The sequence below is a fragment of the Equus asinus genome, chromosome 22 (genome assembly GCF_041296235.1).
Source record: "Equus asinus isolate D_3611 breed Donkey chromosome 22, EquAss-T2T_v2, whole genome shotgun sequence".
NCBI lineage: Eukaryota > Metazoa > Chordata > Mammalia > Perissodactyla > Equidae > Equus > Equus asinus.
The window spans coordinates 54668838-54692714 of NC_091811.1; the positions used below are offsets into that span (position 1 = coordinate 54668838).

At 43.0% G+C, this 23877-nt stretch overlaps 1 protein-coding gene across 50 annotated transcripts; it reads left to right on the plus strand.

Annotated features, from left to right (window-relative positions):
- The first annotated feature begins 1044 nt into the window (after positions 1 to 1044).
- PCBP2 (poly(rC) binding protein 2) lies at positions 1045 to 23528 on the plus strand. 50 transcript variants are annotated; one of them, XM_044755690.2, is made up of 15 exons: positions 1196 to 1532; positions 3898 to 4040; positions 4608 to 4631; positions 4723 to 4755; positions 5137 to 5253; positions 7324 to 7455; positions 8487 to 8615; positions 9660 to 9734; positions 11615 to 11707; positions 12793 to 12834; positions 14095 to 14167; positions 14674 to 14712; positions 15642 to 15694; positions 16592 to 16761; positions 23083 to 23528. In XM_044755690.2, the coding sequence occupies exons 2-15, from the start codon at positions 3972 to 3974 to the stop codon at positions 23117 to 23119; spliced, it is 1086 nt and encodes a 361-aa protein (XP_044611625.1). In that variant the 5' UTR covers positions 1196 to 1532; positions 3898 to 3971; the 3' UTR covers positions 23120 to 23528. The 50 variants fall into 50 exon arrangements, with proteins under 50 accessions (XP_070350671.1, XP_044611631.1, XP_044611625.1 ...); XM_044755689.2 differs by having other exon boundaries at positions 1206 to 1532; positions 15639 to 15694; XM_070494566.1 differs by lacking the exon at positions 23083 to 23528 and adding an exon at positions 18501 to 20139 and having other exon boundaries at positions 1255 to 1532; positions 15639 to 15694.
- The last annotated feature ends 349 nt before the right edge of the window (positions 23529 to 23877 follow it).

Here is a 23877-nt window from a genome sequence, read left to right on the forward strand (position 1 = left end):
AATATTAGCTAATATTCAGTTCATGTTTGAATTTCCTCAGTTGTCCCCAATATGTCTTATATGGCTATGTTTTTTAAAACCAAGATCCAAACAAGATCCACACATTACATTTGATTGTTGTTGCCTTTTAAATTTCTTCTTCTCCTTATCCTCCCCCTACTCTTCCTTCTTTTCTCTTACATTGCCTTTTTGAAGAGACCAGGCTAGTCGTCTTGTGGAATGTCCCACATTCTGGATTTGCTGATTATCTCCTTGTAGTGTGATGTGTTTAACTTGTTCCTTTATCCTTTATAAATTTCCTGTAAATTGCAAATTAGGTCTAAAGGCTTGATTAGATTAAGATTAAACACTTTTGACAAGAACATTTAATAGATGATGCTATGTACTTCCTAACATGTCTCATCAAGGACCACATAATGTCAAAATTGTCCTACTATTAGTGTTGCAAAATTTGATCACTTGGGTAAGGGAGTGACTATCAGATCTCTCCATTTTAAGTTATCGGTTTTTTCTTTGCGACTTGCAAATAATCTGTGTGGTGATATTTGGCACCATGATAATATCCTGTTCCCTAACAACCTTTCACTTAAAGGTTTGATGATTGATGACGCTTGCCTGAACCAATTATTTCATTTTGGGATGCAGAATGAGCGGTGATTTTCTAACTAACTCTTTCATTTCTTCTACATTTATTAGATAGAACTCTTTTAAAAAAAGAGTTTTCCCTTATCGACTATGAATGGACTACAGTTCTTCCTAAAAAGATAGGGTAAATACTTAATTCTTTCCTTTTAATTACCAATTTTCAGAGTAAGGAGTTGGTGTAAAAGTTACCTCCAATGTGGCAAGTTAGTTTTTTCTTTTTTTGATTATCACTACAGACTACTGGTTTTTCCCATCTCTTCTCATTTTCTCCTCATCCATCCCTTTTTCCTCTTGTCTCCTTTATCCGTGGCGACTGCCAACTCTCTCCGCACTTACACCTGGGCTTTCCAACCAGCCCGCTAGGGGCCACTAGTTTCCTCCCTGCCCCCCCATACTGCCGCTCTATCATCGACGTCGCCCTCCGCTACCAGCTGTTGTCTCGCTGGTGCCGACGATGTCCGTGGAGCCGCTCTAGGCTGTTGGGAGGCCGTCCGCATTGCGTGGGGATAGTTCGGACGACGCGTTCGCCTCGCAGGCCCCCGGGGCGGTTAGCGCTTCCGGGGTCGGAGGGTGCGCGGGGTTGAAAGCGGGCCGCTCCGCCCCGTCCCCCTCCCAGACCAGCAGAGGCAGCAGCCGGAGCAGCCGCAGCCTGCGCCCTCTCCCGCCCGCCCGCCCTCCGCCCGCCCGCCCGCCCTCCGCCGCCCTCCACCCGCCCCGGGGTCTCTTTCCCCCTTCCTCCTCCTCCTCCTCCACCCCCCCCTTCCTCCTCCGCCCGCCCGCGGGGCCCCCCTCGCCTTCCCGCCCGCCCCTATTGTTCCGCCCCCGGCCTCCCGCCCTTCCCCTTCCCGCCCGCTCCCCTTTTCCCCTCAGTCGCCTCGCGCCTGCAGGTAAGCTTCAAAATTCTTCCTCCGCCCCCGACTGTAGCTGTTTTTCCACTCTTGCCATCTTTCGTAGCGGGCTCCGGTCCCCGTCACGAGCCCCGGCCTCGCGTAGTCCCGCGTGAGCGCCTACCCCCTCACTCCGCCTGGCCGGCCATTCACGCGAGGCCGTGGCTCCGGCGCGGCCTAGTAGGCCTCGCGCAAGGCCTCCCCCCTCCCCCCCGCCTTTTCCCGGTGGCGGCTGCGCAGGAGTCAAGGAGGGCGCGCGCGCGGAAGGGGGGGCGGCGGTGGATTTGTTGGTTGAGGGGGGTGGGGGGAGGCGATGGCCGGCTTGCTGGCCGGGCGGGTGAGCGCGGCTCCCCGCGGGGGTCAGGCGCTGGCGCAGCCACACGAGGAGGCGCTACTAGTCCGGCCCCTCCCCCTGGATCGCAGCGCCCCCCCCCGACCGAACCGTTTATTTTTTTTCCCCTCTTTTCTGGTCGAGGGGTGGGGGGGGGCATTTTCTAAGTGGAAAATGCTTGGATGACCGAAGGGAGGGGGGCTGCGGAGTTAAAGAAAGGGTAGACGGGCTCCTAGTTACCGAGTTATTCAGGACGTTCTCTCGGGGTAAGGAATTTCGAAATTACAAAATGCCTGCCGATATAGACCCAGACTGAGCTATTTATAGGAGAGGGGGTAATGGACTGCAGGATTAACAGCTGGATTCCTGGGGTTGGGTACACTTACGTTGACCTAGTCAGGAGAGGAATATGACAGATTTCTTGTATGATTTGGAGTTAGAGATGCACCTTTGTGCCTTACCTCGAGAAATGGGTTCAAATAGATTTTCAGTTTTCCTGCCCTTTCGATCTTGCATTATTGTGGTATTTGTAAAGTGCTTCCTATTACGTTTGAGTGGGGATAAGGAATTAAACTGACAAATTTTAACCATATCTTATTAAAAATCATTCTTAAGACTTTACTCCCCCCCTCACCCCAAGCACTATTGTTTTTCCGTGAGTGGAAAGTGTTGCATTCTGGGATTTTGCCAGCAATTAATTATATTGTGAAAATGGGGGAATGGGGTGCTTTGGGGATGCAAAGCCCATCTTTTAAATAATCACACTCTAGAGGTAGCCATGGGGCAACTTGCCATATACAGAAAGGTCTGGCAGCCACTTACACTTTAAACATTTAGGATATTGGCTTTATGTTAGAGCAAAGTTAAAACGGTGGCTTTTTTTGTGAAGTGGGAAAACTATCTGTAGGAGAGACATCTTGGCTGTTGAGTTTTGAAGGGATGGATGCTAAAATTGTCTCTGGAGAAATTTAGCAACTTTGGAGAGATCTTTTTTAAAGCTAACTCTTTTAGATCCTTAAGGAGATATTGTAGGCAAAGGTAAATCCAAAAGCAAATTCTATTTTTGCACATGATCAATTATTCTAAAGCAAAAATGTTGAAACGTTGAAACGTTGTTTCGGAGGATAAGTTGGGGAAAGGGTCTCCTTGGTAGAAAAGGCTCATTACTGTTCTTGCTTAAAACAACTACACAATAAGTTTTTAGCATTACATTTTATTTTGGTTGTTTTCTTGGGAGGAAAATTGAAGACTTAATAGACTTAAATAAAGACTGAGAGGTAACAAAGCTTAAGACCCAGAAGCAAGGAAAATTTTCAAATCTGAGGAACTATCAAATTGGGTTGGGAGAAGGGATGGGAGAAAATTCAGGGTGTACTTAACTGTATTGAGTCATTTCTGAAAGGGGACTATGGAACCCCAGCCTGCATGGAAAGCCTTTTGGATGATGCCGTTTTCAGTGAGGTTGTTGATTTAATCTTTTAAAAATTATTTGGTGTCGCCTGTCAACATTTGAAATTGTAACGGGAGGTACATCTCAATTTCTTTACCTAGCAATTGTTACCAGTGAGAAAATTCACGTGTCCTCTCTAGCTTTCATCCTGAGCTGCTACCTAACAGAAGCAAAAGGTCTTTGTCTTCATTGTTGTTGGTTTGAGGTTTGCCCTCATGATTTCCAGGTGTTTCTGTACCCTGTTGAAGCTTATTTTGCTGAAGGACAACTGGTGCATGTTCATCACTTCCCCTAAAACCACTGCCAATTGAAGGAATCTTCCTCATCCTGAGAGTCAGTGGAAACCCTACCATTAATGAGAGCAGCCTGGAAAGGCGCCTTTCATACTGTGTAACAGAACCTGAGCTGTTAATGGTTGCCATTAATGCAATGGTTGTCGTTAATGCTGTTGTGCTGCATGTATACAAGCCTGCCAGCGTCAAGGAAAAGAGTCAGTCAGAAAACCTTGAAATGGTGAAGATAACTTTGGGAAATATTTCTCTTACTATTTTCCTCCTCTTATTTTGGTCTTGTTTGCATTTCAGTTTTTGGCTTTCACCCCCACCAGTGACCAAAGACTTGACCACTCAAAGTCCAGCTCCCCAGAACACTGCTCGACATGGACACCGGTGTGATTGAAGGTGGATTAAATGTCACTCTCACCATCCGGCTACTTATGCATGGAAAGGTATGCACCAGCTTGGGAAATTGGGTCATAGTAACTGCTAGGGGAGGGACCAGGAAGAGAGGGCATGCATCCTGGCGCTCATCAGATTAACACTGTGGGGTGTCTGGCTTTAGCACTGTTCTCTTGTGGTGTAGATGAGAGTAGTGGGAAAATGGACAGACTTTACTAGGAAGCTCCACTGAGCAGGAAAGGTTAACTAGAGGCTAGAGCCAAAGACTATATCTTACCTGGTTGGTAAGATTTTTCTCAGGGAGATTGCTTAGCTCATGATAAGTAGAGTTCCCTTGCCCACACAGATTTGGGAAAATTTAAGGGTGTTGATATGTTTGATATTGAAAAAAAATTATATTAAACACAAAGATAGTGTTTAATGACTCCTTATCGGTATTCCTTCAAAATTCTCTGATAGCTTCGCTTACATTATGAGCAAAGAGAAGAATAAACTTGCCCACTCCCCTTCCCAATAAATCTTAGTTTTTCCATGGCTTTGGACAATTAAAAATTCTTTCTTATAATAACGAACACTTGGAGTTTCCTCTTATTTGATGCTAGTTTTCTCCATTTCAGGAAGTTGGCAGTATCATCGGAAAGGTAAGACAGTTTCACTTCAACTTTAATTACTGTTTAGTCAGTGTGAGTTGAAATAGCAATTGGAGCTCACTCTCGACTTTTCCTCTTACAGAAAGGAGAATCGGTTAAGAAGATGCGCGAGGAGGTGAGTTATATGGTGAGGGTTAGGGGCCATACCTTGTAAAGTTAAAAACCTTGAAAACAAAAGCAAAATTTCTGTCAAATTTAGAGACATTTGAAGGGAGTAGGTCTAAACAGAAGCTGGTATTTTTCTGGCTTGGTTATTTGTAGTGGCAAATAGTATACTGGGACATACGGTTTTAGCAAGTCTCAATTCATTGAAAACTTAAGGCGGCTTCTCTAATCTCTGTTTGAGGACAAATGAGCAGTGTTTGAAATGATGACATTCTCTTGTGTTACGATTGTATGTTTAGGCAGCTCCCTGCCCTTATTTAGGAGAGGCTATATATTATATATGTGCTTAGATCTTTTTGTCTAATTTCTTTTGACTCTGTTTCTTATCCAGAGTGGTGCACGTATCAACATCTCAGAAGGGAATTGTCCTGAGAGAATTATTACTTTGGCTGGACCCACTAATGCCATCTTCAAAGCCTTTGCTATGATCATTGACAAACTGGAAGAGGTTTGTTGCTCCCCCTCCCTCATTCTTCTCTTTTAAGTGCTTCTGGATAGCTTAGTGATTTTCTAAGGGTTTTTCTTTGCTCTTTTGGGATGGGGGGCAGCGTTGAGGAAGGTTGGCTCTGGGCATACATCTGTTGCCAATTTTCCTCTTTCTGCTTCAGGGAGATTGGCCCTGAACTAATGTCTGTGCCAGTCTTTCCTCTATTTTGTATGTGGGATGCCTCCACAGCATTGCTTGATGAGTGGTGTAGGTCTGCATCTGGGATCCAAACCCACGAACCCTGGCCGCTCAAGTGGAGCATGTGAACTTAACCACTATGCCACTGGGCCAGCCCCTCTAAGGACTTTTTAAATTCAAGGACAGACTGGATCGTAAAAGCTATAAATAGGTGTTTTGCTCCCCTTCAGCATCCCTAAAATTTAACAATTTGTAGTTAAAAAGTAAATCACTTGAATCATTGAAACATAATTTGACTACTACTAGGGATTCAGTGCAAAAAGCTTGTGTTAAAAACCAGCATCTTTTTTTATGTTTTGACCAACAGCTTTGAAGGTATTCCACCACTGTGTCGGTAAACTTTAAGTCCCACAATTCATAATTGAGTGAACTAAATTAAAATGCTTTTTGTTAGGGGCTCTGCAGAACAGTAATATACTCCATAAATACAGGTATCTTCCAACCCTGGATGCAGTTAGATTTTTTTAAAAAATCAGTCTGATAACTTTGTGTCAGAGCTCTAATTGGAGGGAGGGAATGTGTTTTATAGGTTATCAGAAGCAAAATATCAGTAACAGGGTTTTTGGCAGAAGAAAGTTTTTTTTATTTAATTAACCATGCTACCTCAGCCTTCAGGCGCTGAACATCCATCACTCTAGGTCTTCAGCCTCCTCCCCGTCCTGCGGTAATGCTGCTAATCAGTGCAATTGACACTGCAGGCAGAGCAGGGCTTCTGGCTGCTGCTTGGTTGGTGGTTGGGTACTTAATGGTGCCTGAGATCTTATCCTTGCCAAGATCAGAAATGTTAACTTTGACCTGCAAGACCCTGCTAATCCAGAGTTTGTGGCTTAAAAAACATTCAGAAAATCTACTATTCATACTTTGTCATTTGGATAAACATGTCCTTTAGGGGCTTGTGTTTAAGCACTTCCTAGGTCTAGCTACTACACAGAGATTAGGCTGACAAGTGATGTTTAAACCACTTAATCTTCAGAAGGCTAAGTTTAACTAGGTGAAAACCAGGAATTTTTAGATGCAGCATATCATGGGAAAGAGTATGGGCTTTGGAGCCATAGTCTTTTAATTTCAAATCTACAGCTTTTTAGATGTGATTGGGGCAAGTGCTTGGCCCCACTTTCTTTGTCTATACAATGGTGATATTACCAAGAAGTGAAAACAGTGATATATAGAAGTACACTACTTAGTCTTTTTAGCTTTCTAAAAGGACAGAATTCGTTATTTGTTTTTGGGGGCGGGGGGGGCCGTTTATCTTTTCTTTCTTTTTTTTTTTTTTTTGGTGAGGAGATTGGTCCTGATTTAACATCCGTGCCAGTCTTCCTCTATTTTTTATGTGGGATGCTGCCTCAGCATGGCTTGATGAGTGGTATATAGGTCCGCGCCTGGGATCTGAACCTGCGAACCATGGGCTACTAAAGCAGAGTGCATGAATTTAACCACTACACCACAGGGCCGGCCCCCAGGATTGGTTACTTGAATTTCTGGTTGCATTGTTTCATCTTTCTCTTAATATTTGATTTAATTTTGATGTCAATATTGTTTTTCTTTGCTCAGTCCTCTCTAATTTCCATAACAAATAATTGCTTTTCTCCATACCGGTAACACTCTCCCCAGGATAAAGGAAAATATATTTAGAGCTAATTCTGAGAAAGTTTGTAGGTGATTTTATGTTTTTAGAAATAGTTGTTGGGGAGGTGAGCAATATTTGAACCTTTACTGATGGTGGATGATGTGTGTCCCTTATGAGGGTAAATGGTTCTTTGAAGGCGGTTATGGCTTTCCAGGGATCTGCTTAAACTTGTATATTCTGGTGTTCTGACTGATTTCATTTTGTAGGACATCAGCAGCTCTATGACCAATAGCACAGCTGCCAGTAGACCCCCAGTCACCCTGAGGCTGGTGGTCCCTGCTAGTCAGTGTGGCTCTCTCATTGGGAAAGGTGGTTGCAAGATCAAGGAAATACGAGAGGTTGGTAACTTTTGTGTTCTCTTTTGGAATGTTAATTATTCTAAATGTGACTTCCTCTGTTAGCTCTTAGTGTGGCTAGGAAAAGTTAGCATTTGTTGAGATGAAGATTTTTAATAAATAAACAGTCCTGGAAGATAACAATTTGATTATATTAGGAAGGAAAAGTATTGTAGAGTTGAGACATAGAGATACACACACACACACACACACACATTTATATAACAATTCATGTATTTTAACAGCAGTAAGTCAGACCTTGAAAAAGTTAACCAGAATTTCTAAACATTGCGTATGACTTGTTTCCATTTTTTAAATTAATTTGGCTACTTTTCCGTGAGGGTACATAATTATTTTTCATGTCTAAAGAGATTACAATTTGATATAACAGTAGAAAATACCTAGTGGGATATGCTTATAATCCTGCTCCTTTTTAAATTGTGCAAGTTACATTGAATTACGGAAGCTTTTAATTGTTTCTAGGAGTTACTGAGTTGGTTGTTAGAATGAAATTTGTATGGCACCTAAAGAAAAGCTAGTTGGACTTTTTGGGATCCTATTGTATGTGCCTTGAGAGCAGGGAATTTGATTTTGTTCATTGATGTATTCCATTTGAACCATCCCAAGTGATGTATTCCTGGAATGATACCTAGCACACAGAATGGGCTTGATATAAATATTTATTCAATAAGAGAATGAAAGGTGGGTGATATTTGTGGGGATTTTGTTTGATGGCCCACAAAGGTATCATTAGCTGAGAGGAAACTGTCTAGAAGGACCTTTTTTCTTGAGAGCAAGTTAAATTTAGGCTGTTATTCAGGCTTATTTTTGGCTTTCAGAGGCTAATTTATTTATAACTGTGATTAAACAGTCCTATCTGGAATAGAGGAAGAGTGGGAAGGGAGGATAAAAAGGGTGAGAAAGAAGATGGGATAAGTGTCTGCTGAGCTTTAGACTCTAAAATTGCTATTGGGAGGAATTGGAAGAGTATGAACTGTTTTTCTCTGATTTTTAAATTTCTTTTCACCCCAAAGAGTACAGGGGCTCAGGTCCAGGTGGCAGGGGATATGCTCCCCAACTCAACTGAGCGGGCCATCACTATTGCTGGCATTCCGCAATCCATCATTGAGTGTGTGAAACAGATCTGCGTGGTCATGTTGGAGGTAAGCCCTCAGGCTCATGCTGAGAATGGGGGGAGGGTGATTCTAGGGAGACAGACTGATCTATATTTAGTAAGACTAGAATTAGGTGAAGCTGTTAGAAGCCTCCAGTGGGGGTGGGGAAGAGGTTCCCTGAGTTCATATTTCCTTCCCCCAGCTTTGACTTTTCTTAAGTCTGAACAAAAATAGAAACTGCTAAGTAGCAGTGCTCTTTTGGTTTCTGGCAGTTCTAGCAGGGTCGTTAGGGGAAGATTCACTACTTGGGCTGAGTGGACAAAAGATGTATCTGGCTTCCTGAGAAGCTAAGTTAAATTGCCTTTAGGATTACAGCGTTTTGGCTACATGCAACTTTGACACATTCTTTAATTTCTGTGTTTTGAGGCAGGATTGTATTCGAAATGATAGTTACATAGAAAAAAATGTGTTCATAATGCTCTTTCTGAAAATGACTTATTAGGTCCTGGTATATGCTATTCAATTAAAACAAGAATAGCAAAATCAAGGGAAGTTAACCTTTTTAGAATTGTCGTATGGAGTTGGTTCCATATTGATGTGAAAGGAAAGTAGAATTTTCGAGTAGAGTTCTGAAAAAGATTGAGCCTTTGAGCTATTTATGGACAGTGTCTCTACCATCCTAGATATACCATTTGGGTACTTTAGTCCCTATTTTGGCTTTATTTCCTATTCAGGCCAAAATGTTAAGATCCTAAAAAATTACCAGCTAAAATGTACGTTTGTACACACAGGTTTTCATGTTCGTTAGATTTATTTAAAAACATGGAAATAATGCCTAAATTATTACAGGGGTATCTGCCTTGATGAGAATTAGTGTGAGTTGGGTAATCCACGGACCGTCTTACTGCTTTAAAGGCAAATAACTGCAGATGATTTGAGGTTAGATCTAGCCAGAGACAACGTTGGTAGGTGAGGGGGTGCAAATAATAACAGTTTTTAATTTAACTGACCTGTGTGAGCTTAAGCCACACAGCTGAAGCAGCTTTGAAACCTTATCTCTTTTTGTTTTTTTCCCCTCTGACTCTCTCCCAGTCCCCCCCGAAGGGCGTGACCATCCCGTACCGGCCCAAGCCGTCCAGTTCTCCAGTCATCTTTGCAGGTGGTCAGGTAAGAAAATTCTTCTTGATGGGCTAGAATGAACAAGGATTATATTTGAAATGTCAAGTTTGCCAGCAGCACACCAGGCCACTCTGCATGCTTGCTGAAACCTGTACTCTGGCCATAGTTTGACCTGCTTTTAGTTTTATTTATTTTTTGTACTGGAGAAAGCTATGAATGCGAAGCCCTCATTTAATTTTTAGCAGACAATGGGAGTTTTGTAGGCACTCGGAAGAGGTAATTTACTTGGTAATTTAAGGTGGGTTGGGTTAGAAGAAAGGGTTAAATTTCCTTGGTGTCACTACTCTCCCTACCCCCACACCATCCACACTTTTTTTGTGTGGGTTGTTCTTTAGAGGTCTGAGTAAAGGTTGCAAACAGTTTGACCTCTCCACGAGATTCTGGATGGTGGTCTCAAAATTGGGGGGAGGGTCCTGAACTTGAGTGTCCTACAAACTTCCCCTTCCCCCCACCTCACCTCCCCTATTCCTACCCCTTCACTCCCAAACTCCAGTGTGTTGTCCCCTAGGCTCTTAACCTCATAAACACTGGTTTGAACACACATGGCATAACTGAAATCAGCTGGGGTAAGGGTTCAGTGTGTAAGAATAGAAGGGGGGAGAGCATGTTGGGCTGTGGTGCTGACCTTTGGTGTGAGAATAAGAACACCAAAGCACTCCCTTGGCCTCTACTCCTTCACCCACGTAAACTCTTGGTCCTTGGCATGTGGTTTGTTCTGAAGTTAGATTTTTATGACAAGAGCACTGTTCAGCACCATGGTAGTTTTATGCTTTGTTGATTACTATTTGAGGAGTAGGTAGGTCAGTTTTTAAAATATTGGGGTTTAGGTTGAAATAGTGATTTTCATTTTGGTAGCTGCCTAAGTAAGTTCATTGCTCAAAATGCCTTTTCCCACGTGGGGCTGGCCTGTTAGAAGCACAATTATCCAACTAATTACGTCTTGTATTGAACTGGGGAAGCAGAAACTTGTAGTCCACCTCATTCACATTCTGTTGAGTTGGCAGAAAACTGAACAAGTATTTGGGTACTTAGTTTGTCATGTAGTTCTGGGAGCTTTCAGAAGAAGTTAATCACATCATGATGTTACCTTGAGACAGTTAGTTTGGTACCTTCTTTTAGTACTAGCCTTGTACAAACTGGTTTGGTAAAAGGGCTCTCAGTCTGGATAGGTAGTATAAGCAAAGGCCGAGTCAGTGTAGGAAGGAGGTTTAGCTTGAGCAGTTTTCCCTTGTCCCCAGGAACTCCATGTTCCTGCTCTTCTGGATTCTTCCACTCCCATTTGGGATTTTAAAGAGTCCCATGCTGTGGGCTCTCTAATAGAGAGCAGCAATCCTCTCTATTTACAATTCTTCCTTCATTTCCCTTTCCTTCCCTCTCCTCCCCACCTCCCCCTTCTTACCTCTTTGCTTTCCTTCCCTCCCTCCCTCCCCTCCCTTTATTCAGTTGACCACCCTCTAAAAGCTTGCAGCTTCTTCCATGAGTGGCCCTGTCATGGATTATTCTCATGGGCCTTTTTAAATGGACCTGTTTATGCAATGTCCACAGATGGACCTGTGTCTTTTGTTCCTTTATGACAAAGTGGGCTCTATAGGGGTTCAATTTAATCCCACACTGACCTGGAGCTGGCATCGGCTCTGTTGCCCCTCCCCTTCATTCTTAATGAAAATAGCCCAATTGTGCAGTGTGAAATCTGCCACTAGGTAACTTTTTTTTTTAATTCACTGATTGCAGCTCGTTTCAAATTGTGTTGTGAGCTCCTTTTTAAAGGAAAAGAAAAAATTAAACAACTTTTTTGGTGTGAATTTCATGCTGGTGACAAGGTGCCGGATTGACAGCCCTGGAGACTGAAATCCTCTATTTATCCACAGGACAGGTACAGCACAGGCAGCGACAGTGCGAGCTTTCCCCACACCACCCCGTCCATGTGCCTCAACCCTGACCTGGAGGGACCACCTCTAGAGGTGAGAGGGGATGTTCAGTCTCCAAGGCTCACTCAATCCTTCCGCCTCAGCCGAGACTGCCAACACGCGGGGGGCCAGTGGCGCTGGTGATTTTTGTGCTGTGGACACCACCTGTCCACGGGGACCTGGACTGACCCCCCCCACCTCATTTCACACAGGCCGCGTAGCCCACCAGATGGTAACAGCAACTTTTTTTTTTTTTTTTTTTTTTTTTGGTTCAACCCCTCTTCCCTGTCTCCCACTCCTCCTACCCCATTTTCACCTTCCCACCCCAACCTGGGAGCACATTTGGGGTACTGGCCACTGTGATGTGAGAAGCTTCACATCCTGTTAACCAGCCACTCCTTCCTTCCCTCTCTTCCTGTTCCTCCTTGTCCCCCACCCCATTGCCCTGAAGACCCAGCTCCCTTTTTGGGAGGTTATGGTGTGGGGGGAGGAGGGCGTAGTGGGAGCTGCAAGTGCCTTTTATGGAGGGGAGGTGGGAGTAGGCAGGACTTAGAACACAGTGATTTGTTTATATATTTTTTTGCGTTCCTGTGGTCGGCTCCCTAGTGTTAGGGACTCAGCCAGTTTCCAGTGCACTTAAGATCTTTATAGGGAGATGTAGAGAAAAATAAGATAGGGAAAGGGAAGTGTTTCAAAAACATGCCATGGAGGTTTTTAAAGATAGAAATCATTCACGTCACCGTGACTGGTAGAAGGGTTGGGGTGGTTGAGGGAAGAGACTGTTTTCCTCCTAGACTATTTTGTACATAAGGAGAAAAAAGGGGGCTTAGTCAGTCAAGGCATTGCTTAGTCACACTTCCCACGTTTTCATTAAGAAACAGATGGATATTTTACCTTTGATTACAGGGAACATGACTCCCTTTATAAGCTTACCGGAATAAGTCATCGTATTTAGGGTTCAAAGAAGGCCAACTCGGGTCTGACTGTATTTGTGAAATACCGTTTACTGCCTCAATCCCTGGCCTCTCCATTCTCTAGTTCAACTCTGGCTTCCTGGCTAGTTGAAATGTCTTTTTCCCCCCCACTGGGTGGCTGTCCGTGATTGGTTTTTAATAGGAACTGTTTTCCTCCTTTTGTAGGCCTATACCATTCAAGGACAGTATGCCATTCCACAGCCAGATGTAAGTTTTGTTTTCACTTCTTGTTTTGAAAAGCTCCCTCTCACATCCAAAATTGTCTCTCTTTTCTTCCACATAGGCAGAAGTGAGTTGGGTCTTAAACATTTACAGTATTAGGTGGTTTTCCTCACAAGGCAAACCCCATGTTTCAGCCCTGAAATAATCTTTGATCAGGGCACAGTAGCACCTTGTTTGCCTTTTGTCATTTAATACCTGGAAATTATAATCTGGCAGATTATTAGATTCTGCTTACCCCTGTGTTCCAGATCACTGTGTGTAAGAGAGAACTCTTCCATGGTATACTGTCATTTGTTATCCCAGGGCACAGTTTAAATTGACGGTGCGCTGTGCATCTCTGCATGAGTAATTTCCATGGGGGGAGTGGGAGGTTGGGTTTGCCCCTGGGTACTCTCTGAGGTGACAATTGGAAAAACATCTGGAGGGGTGGGAAAGGGGCTGATTTACACAGGGAGGGATAGGAACCTCAATATTTGGGGATTCAGCTCATTAAAATCTTCCTTGCCACTAAAAACTCCTATTTAAAAGTGCTGGTATTCAGACTTTGTTAAGGGCATTTCTTTTTGCACTTTTCCTCTATCCTTACTAACCCTTTTCAGGTGCTGAGCATTAGACTTGGGAAGTTGAGTTTGGCTCTTGGTTAGTGGTAGGCCCAGCCCCAGGAGGGGAAGTAGACTTGAAGAGGGATTGTTTTTCAGCAGCCAGGACAGTTTATATAGATGAAGAACAATAACTGGAGAAGTCAGTGGTCGCGGGGAGGGGCTAAACCCAGTTTGGTTTTGTCTTAATTTCTCTCCTCCTTGCAGTCTCCCTGCCCCCTTATCTCCTTCCCTCCTCCCAGTACTGACAGAACCCTGCATGGTGTGTTTTCCCTAGCACCACTGCACAGTTTGTTTACCTAGCCTGTCTGTGCTTGTCCCTGGGGCAACTGTTGCAATGGCTGCAAACACCTTCATTAAATAGCCCACACGGGGATGGTTGTCGGGCAGGTGCTGCTGCTTTTCTGTTCACACACCCAAAATGCATTCATTCTCTTGTACTGATACCCTTTATATTTCTAACCCTTACCATCATATTCTCCCCAACCCCAGGATTGTGGTATAAGCCCTATCCTTACCCTCTGTTGTAGTTTGAGTAGTCGAGTCAACTTTGGGGATCAGGAGCTCTGCATTTTCACATTTGAGTGTACTGAGCCCTGGCTCTCTTACTCTCCTAATGCCAGTCTCTCCTGTTTCCTCCCTGTAGTTGACCAAGCTCCACCAGTTGGCAATGCAACAGTCTCATTTTCCCATGACGCATGGCAACACCGGATTCAGTGGTATGGATACCTCAGTGTTTATTTCTGTAAGGTGTAGTGCAAGACAGAGGCCAGCCCCAAGGTCTCAGTTTGACATCTGTTTAAAACAAACTTCGTTACCCAGCAGCCTGCTGGTTTAAACTTGCCTGTCTTCTATGGCTAAAGCGAAGGAGGTAATGTGTTTATTAACTTGGTTTTCATTTGGGGTGAGTTATTCTAAAAGAAAAAAAGGCCCTGGAAGGTTGTGGGGTGAGGTCTGGGGATGCTTATCAGGCAAAGGGTAGACTGATATTTCTTCTAACCCATCCTCACTGCTGCCTCTTTGATCTGATTGGCACCCCCTTTCTCTCCACCAGCTAATTCACAGACCTGGGTAGAGACAATCCATTTGTGCCAAATTGTGTAGTGTTTTTTGTTTTGTTTTTATTTTGTTTTGTTTTTTGGGCTTTTTTTTCTATATAAGGAATAACTTGTCCGATAGGGTTAGGATGAGACCACCAAACTCATTTTCACTTGTATCTTAACAGGCATTGAATCCAGCTCTCCAGAGGTGAAAGGCTATTGGGGTAATGATTAAAAAAAAAAATCTGTAGTATTCTACTGTTATATTAATAAACTGGTGGGAGTCTTGTTTCCCTGCCCATGACATACCAGCAACATGCACATGGCAGAAGGGAGCTGAGAGAGCAAAGGGGTGGGCCTGGTGCCCCTGAGGGTCCCTTGATGGATCTGGCCAACCCCCTTCTAAAAATGTTGAGGTTTAGCAGCCACAGCTGAGAGCAGGACTAGCTTTGAGAGTTAGCCAGCTGGCCTTGTCCAGTCCAAGTGCATTATAGAAGGTTATGGGTGTTTGTTGATTGGGTTTTTTTTTCTTTTTCTTTGGAAAACAAAAATCAGAACAAATTGTTGAGCAATTGAGCAAAAGACAGGGAGTAAATGTGGAGAAATGAACTTCCTCACCTGACTACCATTTCAGTTTCTCTGACCTTCATGTGTAGGTTAGGGTGGGGGGGGTGTTAATCTGATACAGGTATATTTAAAGCAACTGCATGTGTGCCAAAAATCCTTGCTACCCAATAACAGGCATGATATTGGCACTGGTGCTAGTGAGCATCACGTGAGATAAAATTGGAATACAACGGCAGGAAATCCTAAGCAGAAAAGAGAAGTGCAGAAGGACTTGGTTAGATTTTGGTCCTGTTTGAGGATACCACACTGCCTTGCCCCTTGCTTCCATCCCCTTACACCTTAATAGACTGGGCTTTGCAGGAAATGGCATGAAATCAGCTCTTCTGAGTGTACAGAGGAACCTTTCCAGCATTATTTCTACACCCCTCTTCCCCTCTTTCCACCTTGGAGGCTTCTAAGTTAGTGATGAATCCCAACAGCCAATGCTGGGTTTCCAGTTTGTTTCCTTCTGTTAGGTTAATGTGCGAATCAGTGGGGTTTGTATGCTGTGCATTGAACTTTCTTGCTCTCTTCTGTCTTTTAGCAGGTTTGGATGCATCTGCTCAGACTACTTCTCATGAACTCACCATTCCAAATGATGTAAGTATAGTTATAGTTGGGGTGCATGGGGTGAAAAATGAGAGAATTGGTTTAAAGAATAGAAGTCTTTTCGGCATGCCATGCCACCCTAAGGCCTAGGGAAAGGAAATGGGGGTTTTAGATACCAAAGTTTTAAAAGTATGTAGAATCTTGAATAAAAACTGATGGAGAAAATTGATAAAACTATTGTGTTGTGATATCATAAGGCAGAAAGAACCTTTTTGTCTCATAGAAATTCCCATTTGCCTTTGCTTGTAGCATCTGAAGACTTATCCTTAAAACAGTGGTCCTTGGATGTTTTATCTATGCTGTCCAATATAGTAGTCACTAATCACATGTGGCTGTTTAAATTGAAAATAGTAAAATAAATTCAGTTTCTCATTCTTACTAGTCACACTTTGTGTTCAGTAATCACACATTATCTACAATATTGGACAGTGCAAATGTAGACCAATTTTTTTTACTTTTTTCCAAAGGAAAAACATTAGAAATTTAACCAGAGTTCTTGTCATCATGGTAATGTGGTAACCTTGGCAGGATGAGTTTTAACATCTTTGTTGCCCCAAACTGAGGATACTTTTACCACTAGTTGTGATAAACTGTTGATCATCATCTTTGTTCTGCTTTATTTTGTGTTTGGAATAAGTCCTCTGAGGAAGTGAGTTAATGCTTCTAGGAGTTGGCTCGGACCTTTAGTGGTCAGGCAGAATAGGGTCCGAGTTGAGAAGTCCAGTTTTTTGATCAGGAGTGTATGAGGAGAGTGCAGGATGCAGATGTTAATTGTTTCCATTGCCATGTTTGTGGACCCAGGCTATAGAAGGCTGGAGGGTTGGGGTGGAATTCTTGGACCTAGCCATGCAACTCTTAATTTGGTATGCCTTGTTTTTCTCCCTTAAGTTGATTGGCTGCATAATCGGGCGTCAGGGCGCCAAAATCAATGAGATCCGTCAGATGTCTGGGGCGCAGATCAAAATTGCGAACCCAGTGGAAGGATCTACTGATAGGCAGGTTACCATCACTGGATCTGCTGCCAGCATTAGCCTGGCTCAATATCTAATCAATGTCAGGTAAGGGTTCCCTACCTTTTGTCTTATTGATGCCAACACAAGTAATGTGTGTGTTGGGGAAAAGCTATGATGTGTTATTAACTGTGGGATTATTGGGGTGGGAGTGGGGATGGGTGGAGATGGCAAAAGAATTTTAAGTCTAGCCCTACTTCCATCCTTAGTGTAGCAGAAAAAGTAACCAGATTGTAACGTTTTGCATGGGGGAGGGAGTGGGGGACGAGAATGCTTGTATTTGACTTTTGATGGTTTGGGGAGTGGAAAGGATAGAGCCTGTCTTTACTAGTAGGAAAGTGCTGTGGCTAGAGGGCCATACTGACTTAGAACCAAATGTGGGTCTCTTGCTGTACATGTCATATAGGCCAATATTCTTTCACTGATTGGGTTTAGGCTCCGAAGCATCCTTAATTTAAATAAGGATAATGAAGTAATGTGACAGGACGGTTTCTTGGAGGCATTCATTACTATTTATTCTGGGAACATCCATTTTTCTCAAATCGCAAACATATTGCATTGTTAGAGCTTGCGGGGAAAGGGGAGGCACAGGTATTGGACTGTTTCCGAAATGCCTAGTGTTTTCTTTCTTTTCCCCCTACCATCTCATCCCTTAATGACTTTCTGAGGTTTTGTTTTCCTTATCCAAACCTAGCTAACGTTATACATACATGATTGTAGTAGACTATTCACAGTCCACTGGGCATCCTGCAAGGCATTTGTATTTCTTGCTTTCTCAGCGTATGTGCTTAAGTCACATTCTTAATTGCTTACTAACATTGTAATCCAGTGTTAGCGGCTCATTTCCCCAAGGGGATCAGTTATCCTTTTTTATGTAGACATTTTTCTAGTTGTCATTTACCTCTATCATGACTATTTGGTCTCTGTTGTGCATAAAAGTTGTATGATTTCCTGAATCTTGTGCAAGAGAAAGGAACTCATAAGTTTGAAGTCTGTGTTGATGTCATGCTTATACTGGCTGTATTTATTCCATGGTCTTTTATCCCCTGGTTAAGAATTTATCAATTCCCCAGTAGTGGTTCTGACTTTTGCCTTAAGTCTTTTCATGCCTTGAGGTATTTACTAGGTTTTATATAGAAAAGATTTTCCTGTGTCCAGATCTGCTTTCTTCAGCTGCCAAACACATCAGATTCTTAATGTTCAGAGTGAAATGGTAGTAAGCTTTGCACAGAGGCTATTTGCCAGAGATTTGTCTTCTTGATTCTGATTGGGGTGTGGGGACGAGGGGTGTTAAAAGTGGTGAGAATCAGGTTCTTGGAATCTGGAAACTTTTTTCTGCTTGGGTAGGCTTTCCTGAATATTGTTAGCGTTTAAATATAATCTGGTTCCCTGATCCCTGTATTAGGTAGATGGCTACACAGTAAGAAAGCAGAACTTCTCCACCTTAGTTTTCTGATTTAATTTAATCACTCTTTAGGGGGATCATCTTTATTGAACAGCCAGCTATTCAGGATCATGCTATTTAATGAAACTGTCCAAGCTATGGATTTGGGTCAAAACTTTTTAAAGCTTCATTTAACACCAAAGCAAGGGCTGTGCATGCACAGAGCTTACTCTTCACTTTCTCATCTTGGCCCAGTTTGAATGCAAAAAGCAAACTGGTTTTTTTATTAATACTAGACAAGAAAGCTTTCTCTGCTTCAGTAACGAATTTCAGAGCATTTCTGCTCTATCTGTTCTGGCAATCTGAGTCCTTTTTTTTTTTATCCTCTCTTTGTGATTTGCAGCCGTCCCTGGACTTAGGTAAATAAAGTGGAGTCTTAAGAGGAGCCTTCCTGCCCTTGAAGAGTTAAGCTTGTGGAGTAGGTTGTCCAGACAGACTTGAGCAAATACCTGCAGTTCCGGATTGGACGCTTGCAAGCATTTGGGAGCTGTGGGTCATTACTGTTACTGGGAGCTTATTTTAGGAGTGGAAGTGGTATTTTTACTATTTAAACACGAATTTTTTGGCAGTGCTTGAGTTGTTCTCTTCCAGTTCTGTAAGATCTATGTTAGAAGTATGGTCCGTCAAAAACAAAGAGCTTTTTCCAACCCTACCACCATCCCTCACCAGAAATCCAGCTTCCCTGGTTCTTATCTATACTTCTGTTCTCAGCATTTTTCTTTGAAAATGTTACATTATGTGCACTTTGAAAAAAACCTACTTTGGTCTCTTGCCCCTTTTCATCCTGGCGTATAGGTTAGTTTGCTGTGGATGGAAGCAAACTTTAATATTAATTACAGGAAAAACACAATTTAAAAAATTCTGTGGATTAGCTTTCCGAAGCTTCTGAAGTGATTGGTGGGTGAAACATTTGTTCCTTGTTTGCAAATTGATGAGTACTCACGTTTTCTACTTGAAATCATTCCTTTCTGACTTCTGGGTTGGAGCAGTGTGTCAAATACTGGGAAGTGTGTGCTCTGTGTGATTTCTTTTCTCAGTCTGTCAGTTTTTTCTTCATGGTAGCAGTTTTAAATAGCATTGTGGAATGGAATTTGGCAAAGTATACATTTTTAGAGGGTGGGACACAGACTAAAAGAGAGACAGCTTGTCACAAGTTGGTATTAGATCTTCCTAATTGGCAGCCAGAGGCAGTTACTGATAACTGAAGCGGTTTTTGTCCTGTACTTTTTCCCTTTTGTGGTCTTCCCTTCCACCCACCCTTTTTTTTGTTCCTTTTTTCCTCTGTTACAGTTTAGAAAACGCTAAACCCTCCTCCCAGGCAGCCTCCGTCACGATCCCTGATCACCTCAGCATCAACCTCTCTCAACCCTCCACCCCTTCTTCTTCTTCTTCCTCCTCCACCACCACCCCCTCGCTCGCCACAGCGGGGACCTCCGACGCACCCTCCAGCCTCCCCAACCCTCTTCCGACCGCCCCTTGTGTCTCCAGTCTGCTTGGCATGAAACCCATCCCTCTCCTGGCTCTAAATGTTGTGTCTGCTGCTAAGGGTACCGGGGCTTCAGCTGCCACCACCACCACCTCTGCTGTGCCATGTGTAACTAACAAACTGAAAACCGAGAAACAGAGATTCTCCCCCTACTGATTGGGTATCTTGAGGCACCCCCTCAAGTATTTCTTGGTTTGTTTTGTTTTCCTTTGTTAACATTGATGAGAACCCAACAATTGTGAGCTTTGTGACCGTTTCGTTTTTACTATTTTGGGGGATGACAGGGTGGGGGTGGGGACAATGGTAACGATGTTTAGGTTTAGGCCATTTCAGCTGAGTGCCTGCTGTTTCAGAGTCTGACTTGTTGAATTCTTTATCTAGAGCCGCAGTTCTTGCTCTTCTTTCTCATTCTGTTACTTTTTTGTAGCTTTATTCTGCCTTGCAATATAACAATGTGTTAGGCTCTGTGTTAATGAATAAAAAGCTTCTCCGTTAACCCTTTTTTTTAAAATTATTTAATGGTTAAGTTATCAGCAGGCCTTATTGGCCAGATTTGTGTTTCTAGCTGTAATAAAGTTGCCACAGTAAGAACCTTAGTTGACCGTGTGCTGTGAAGGGTGAAGGGATGGGGGAGTGTGTGACCTGTGGCTATTCAACTAGGGAGTCCATCAAACTGACATGGGCCATTTCGTATCCCTGGTTAATTTTGTGGTCCTCCTCTGCCATAATTCCCCACAAAGGGAGATGGGCCTGTGACAGATAAATCCTGAAGTTCTTCCAAAATTGGCAAGAAGCTTCTTTAGGGAAGAACAGTTTGTCTGACTTCTCAGATCCCGTACCTTGCCAACAGTAGCAGGTAACAAGGGTGTCTGTCCCAGGCTTGTTTCCTCTGGTGAGGGGATCTTTCACAGATCATACATACGAAGAAGTTATTTCTTTACCCAGAATGGGGAGACAAGTTGGGAAAAGTCTAATAAAGTTCGCCAGCTTCTATCTGCATTCCTCTGAACTAGCATTACACTTCTTCCTGTGACATTGGGTATAGATCTTGAATGACCAACCTGTGACATGGCCCAAAGTTTGACAGGATTCTGTGCGGTCATCCTAAACCAACCCTGATTACCCAACGAAGTCCCTTTACCCTTCTATTTCCTGCCTACCCGCTGTTTCCCCAGCAACCCTGTCATGAGTAGAGAATTCAAGACGTAGATTTGGAAGGAACTTTTAAGATCAACTGTAACTTATGGATTCACTCATTTATCAAATTGAAAAAGAGACCCTAGGAGAATTTAAGTTAGAATTTCACGTGAGTGACTAGTCAGCACTAACAATTATACTGTACTTTGACTCACGTGTATTTAACCTCCCCAAAGGCTTATTCTTTTTCTTAGCCCAAGACCACAGTTCTCTCTCCATGAAAGAGTAGAAATGCTCTGAGTGTAAATGGCAGGAGGCCTCGAGAGTCTTCTGCTCAGTCTGGCTGCATATTGCCAGGGTAATGAAAGTACTGTGCTCTTCCTGGGGCATTAGAGAACCAGTGTAGAGATCTTTTTCCCCAATGACCTTCTCCCACATCCCTTTTGGTTTACAGTGTTGAGAAACACTAGTTGTTGATGAATATTGCAGTATACCTCATTGTGTTGTGGGCCCTCAAACCCAGATTGGGCCTGTGAATTAGTGTTCTATGTCCCAAGTCTGCATGAAGAGCTAGGGAAGCAGACTTGATCTCATTGTCCACATAGGGTGTTCTCATTAGTTGTTCCTTTATCATGTGGTCCAGCTTCCCCTTAGGACTTAATCTTGCTGGTACCATCCCCCCAGAGACTTGGTTTTTATTTTATCTAGTTTTTGTTTAGAAGGCCTGTTTTCCTAATGAGTGCTTCCTAAAGAAGGATTGCTAGGAGGAAATCCAGGTGTTTAAGGGGCTGACTACCACCACCGCCTCCGGAAGTACTTGGTGTTAAGTTTTTTTTAAAAGCTTACAGTTCCCCCGTGTGGTCCTTCTGTCCTAGAATCCTTAACATCATGTTTCTGGTTGGGTTTTCCCTTCGTGCTTCCTCTATACCCCACGCCCCCTCGGCCCCTGCTCAAGTTGTATGTAAATTCTGAACAGTTGCTTTTGGTGCTAGTGTGTCACCACCTTCTTGCATGAACTTAATTTTTTAAAAAAGATGCTGTATCTAAGCTTTCCAGCAGCTCTTTTCTTGAACTATCAGATCCCACTGGCTCCTTGATTCAGGGCCTGTTGCTTACGTGGCACTTGATCACCCCATTTTGAGATTGGCAAGATTCTAAGCCCTTTAAGAACTAACTTCCCTATGCCGAGGTGGGAATACCATTTATGTCTTAAAATTGAATATAGTCAACTGTTGAAGGACCTATTTCCTGACCTTTGGGGGTATTTCCCCCTTCTGGCCAGCTTTTTTGGCTTTGTATTGTTGTGGAAGAGGTACAGATGGGGAAGTATCATTTATGCTGTCTTGACTAGATAACCACAAATAGGTTATGCTAGTCAATTTAAAATCTTTATGAAATAAATTTATGCACTGAAACTGAGTCTTACACATTTAGTTTATTCAAAACAGAAGTTAAGTCTTGCTACCTGATGCCAGTGAAGCAGACTGAGTGCCTAAATACCTTTCCTTCAGAGCCCAAAGTTGGATTCCAAGACCTCAGGTGATCTATTTGAAACAGAAAGGGGAGGGTAGCCAGGTATGTTTGGATGGAGAGTTTGCCTTAATAGGAGACCACAGATCGAAGAGCTGCTCAAGTGAGCTAGGGAGTTGTTGAAACAAATTATTTTGGATTCCACTTTTTTAAGTCCTGAAAACTAGGCCTAAAAACTATAGGTTGAGTATGATTCTTGACCCATATTTATTAATAGCTTCTCCCTTTTTAACATCCCTCAGCATTTAAAACTGTATTCTCTCTTAACATAATAGCCTTCACATTGATAGAGAAACCCAGGACTGTTCTAAGGTTGTGTGTTTTTGGGCTGTCTCAGTATTAGCATCACGAGGCTACTTTCAGATAAATGTTTCCTTAACTCCTGTTCTATCAGTAGCTTGGGAGGAGTTAAAATAACCTTGGCAGTAAAGAAACATTGCTTCTGGGTATTGTGACCCTCAAAGAGGAGGCTTTAGTGTGTGGCATATTTTCAGAAAGTTTTTAACGTCTCCCACAAAGATTCCTAAGAGTACAGTTTGAAGGACACCCACAGTTGGTAGCATGCTCTTCAGTTTACCTTGGCGATGTATCTCAGGAAGCTTGGGTTGCAGGATCTGGGTACTGCTTAACCCAGAAATCTTCATGTATCTCCCTGGATACTGCAACACATTTACATTTACCTTTCCCCAACCAGGCTGAAAGGTTTGGAGGTGAGGTGCAGCGGGCCGCTCAGAAAACTAACTTGGAGTTCTTGTTTATTTTTGTGTTACAGGCTTTCCTCGGAGACGGGTGGCATGGGGAGCAGCTAGAACAATGCAGATTCATCCATTATCCCTTTCTGCTGTTCACCACCACCCATGATCCATCTGTGTAGTTTCTGAACAGTCAGCGATTCCAGGTTTTAAATAGTTTGTAAATTTTCAGTTTCTACACACTTTATCATCCACTCGTGATTTTTTAATTAAAGCGTTTTAATTCCTTTCTCTGTTCAGCTGTTAATGCTGAGATCCATATTTAGTTTTATAAGCTTCTCCCTGTTTTTTTTTTTGGCTCATGAAATTTTTTTTTCTGTTTGTCATGGAAATGTAAGAGTGGAATATTAATACATTTCAGTTTAGTTCTGTAATGTCAGGAATTTTTCAAAAAAATTAAAAGATGGACTGGAGCTTTTTCTTTGTGAATAGAAACTGGATGCCACAGTGATTCATGTGGGTTTTATTCCTGTTGTCTTGCTGTTATTTTTGCACCTTTTATCCCTCAAAGGACAAGGACCCTGCTTGGGTTTTGAATATAAGCCTTTATTCCAGTAAGATATTTTCTTCTGTTTTACCACTCCATCTTTTTTAGCCCTTGATCAGATTTTCCCTTGAACCTGCATTGCAAAGTGACCTAATAGCTATAGCAAGCTGACTGTGCCCGTGGTCCTAAAGATAGGGGGTTACATTTTCTTAGGGCTCGTTTGCAAAGAGTGGGCAGGTACTTGATTGAGGGGAGGCGGGGGAAGGACACACGTGCATACACATGGAAGCAGTTGGATGTGTGTGACTGCAGATCAGGTTCCTGGGAA

Bases quoted from the DNA above. Each gene is read 5' to 3' on its own strand.
- PCBP2 (XM_070494539.1), top strand. From the start codon at position 3,972: ATGGACACCGGTGTGATTGAAGGTGGATTAAATGTCACTCTCACCATC. The intron at 7,456-8,486 runs GTTGGTAACTTT...TTCACCCCAAAG, and splicing joins AGATCAAGGAAATACGAGAG to AGTACAGGGGCTCAGGTCCA. The intron at 16,762-19,447 runs GTAAGGGTTCCC...CCTCTGTTACAG, and splicing joins CAATATCTAATCAATGTCAG to TTTAGAAAACGCTAAACCCT.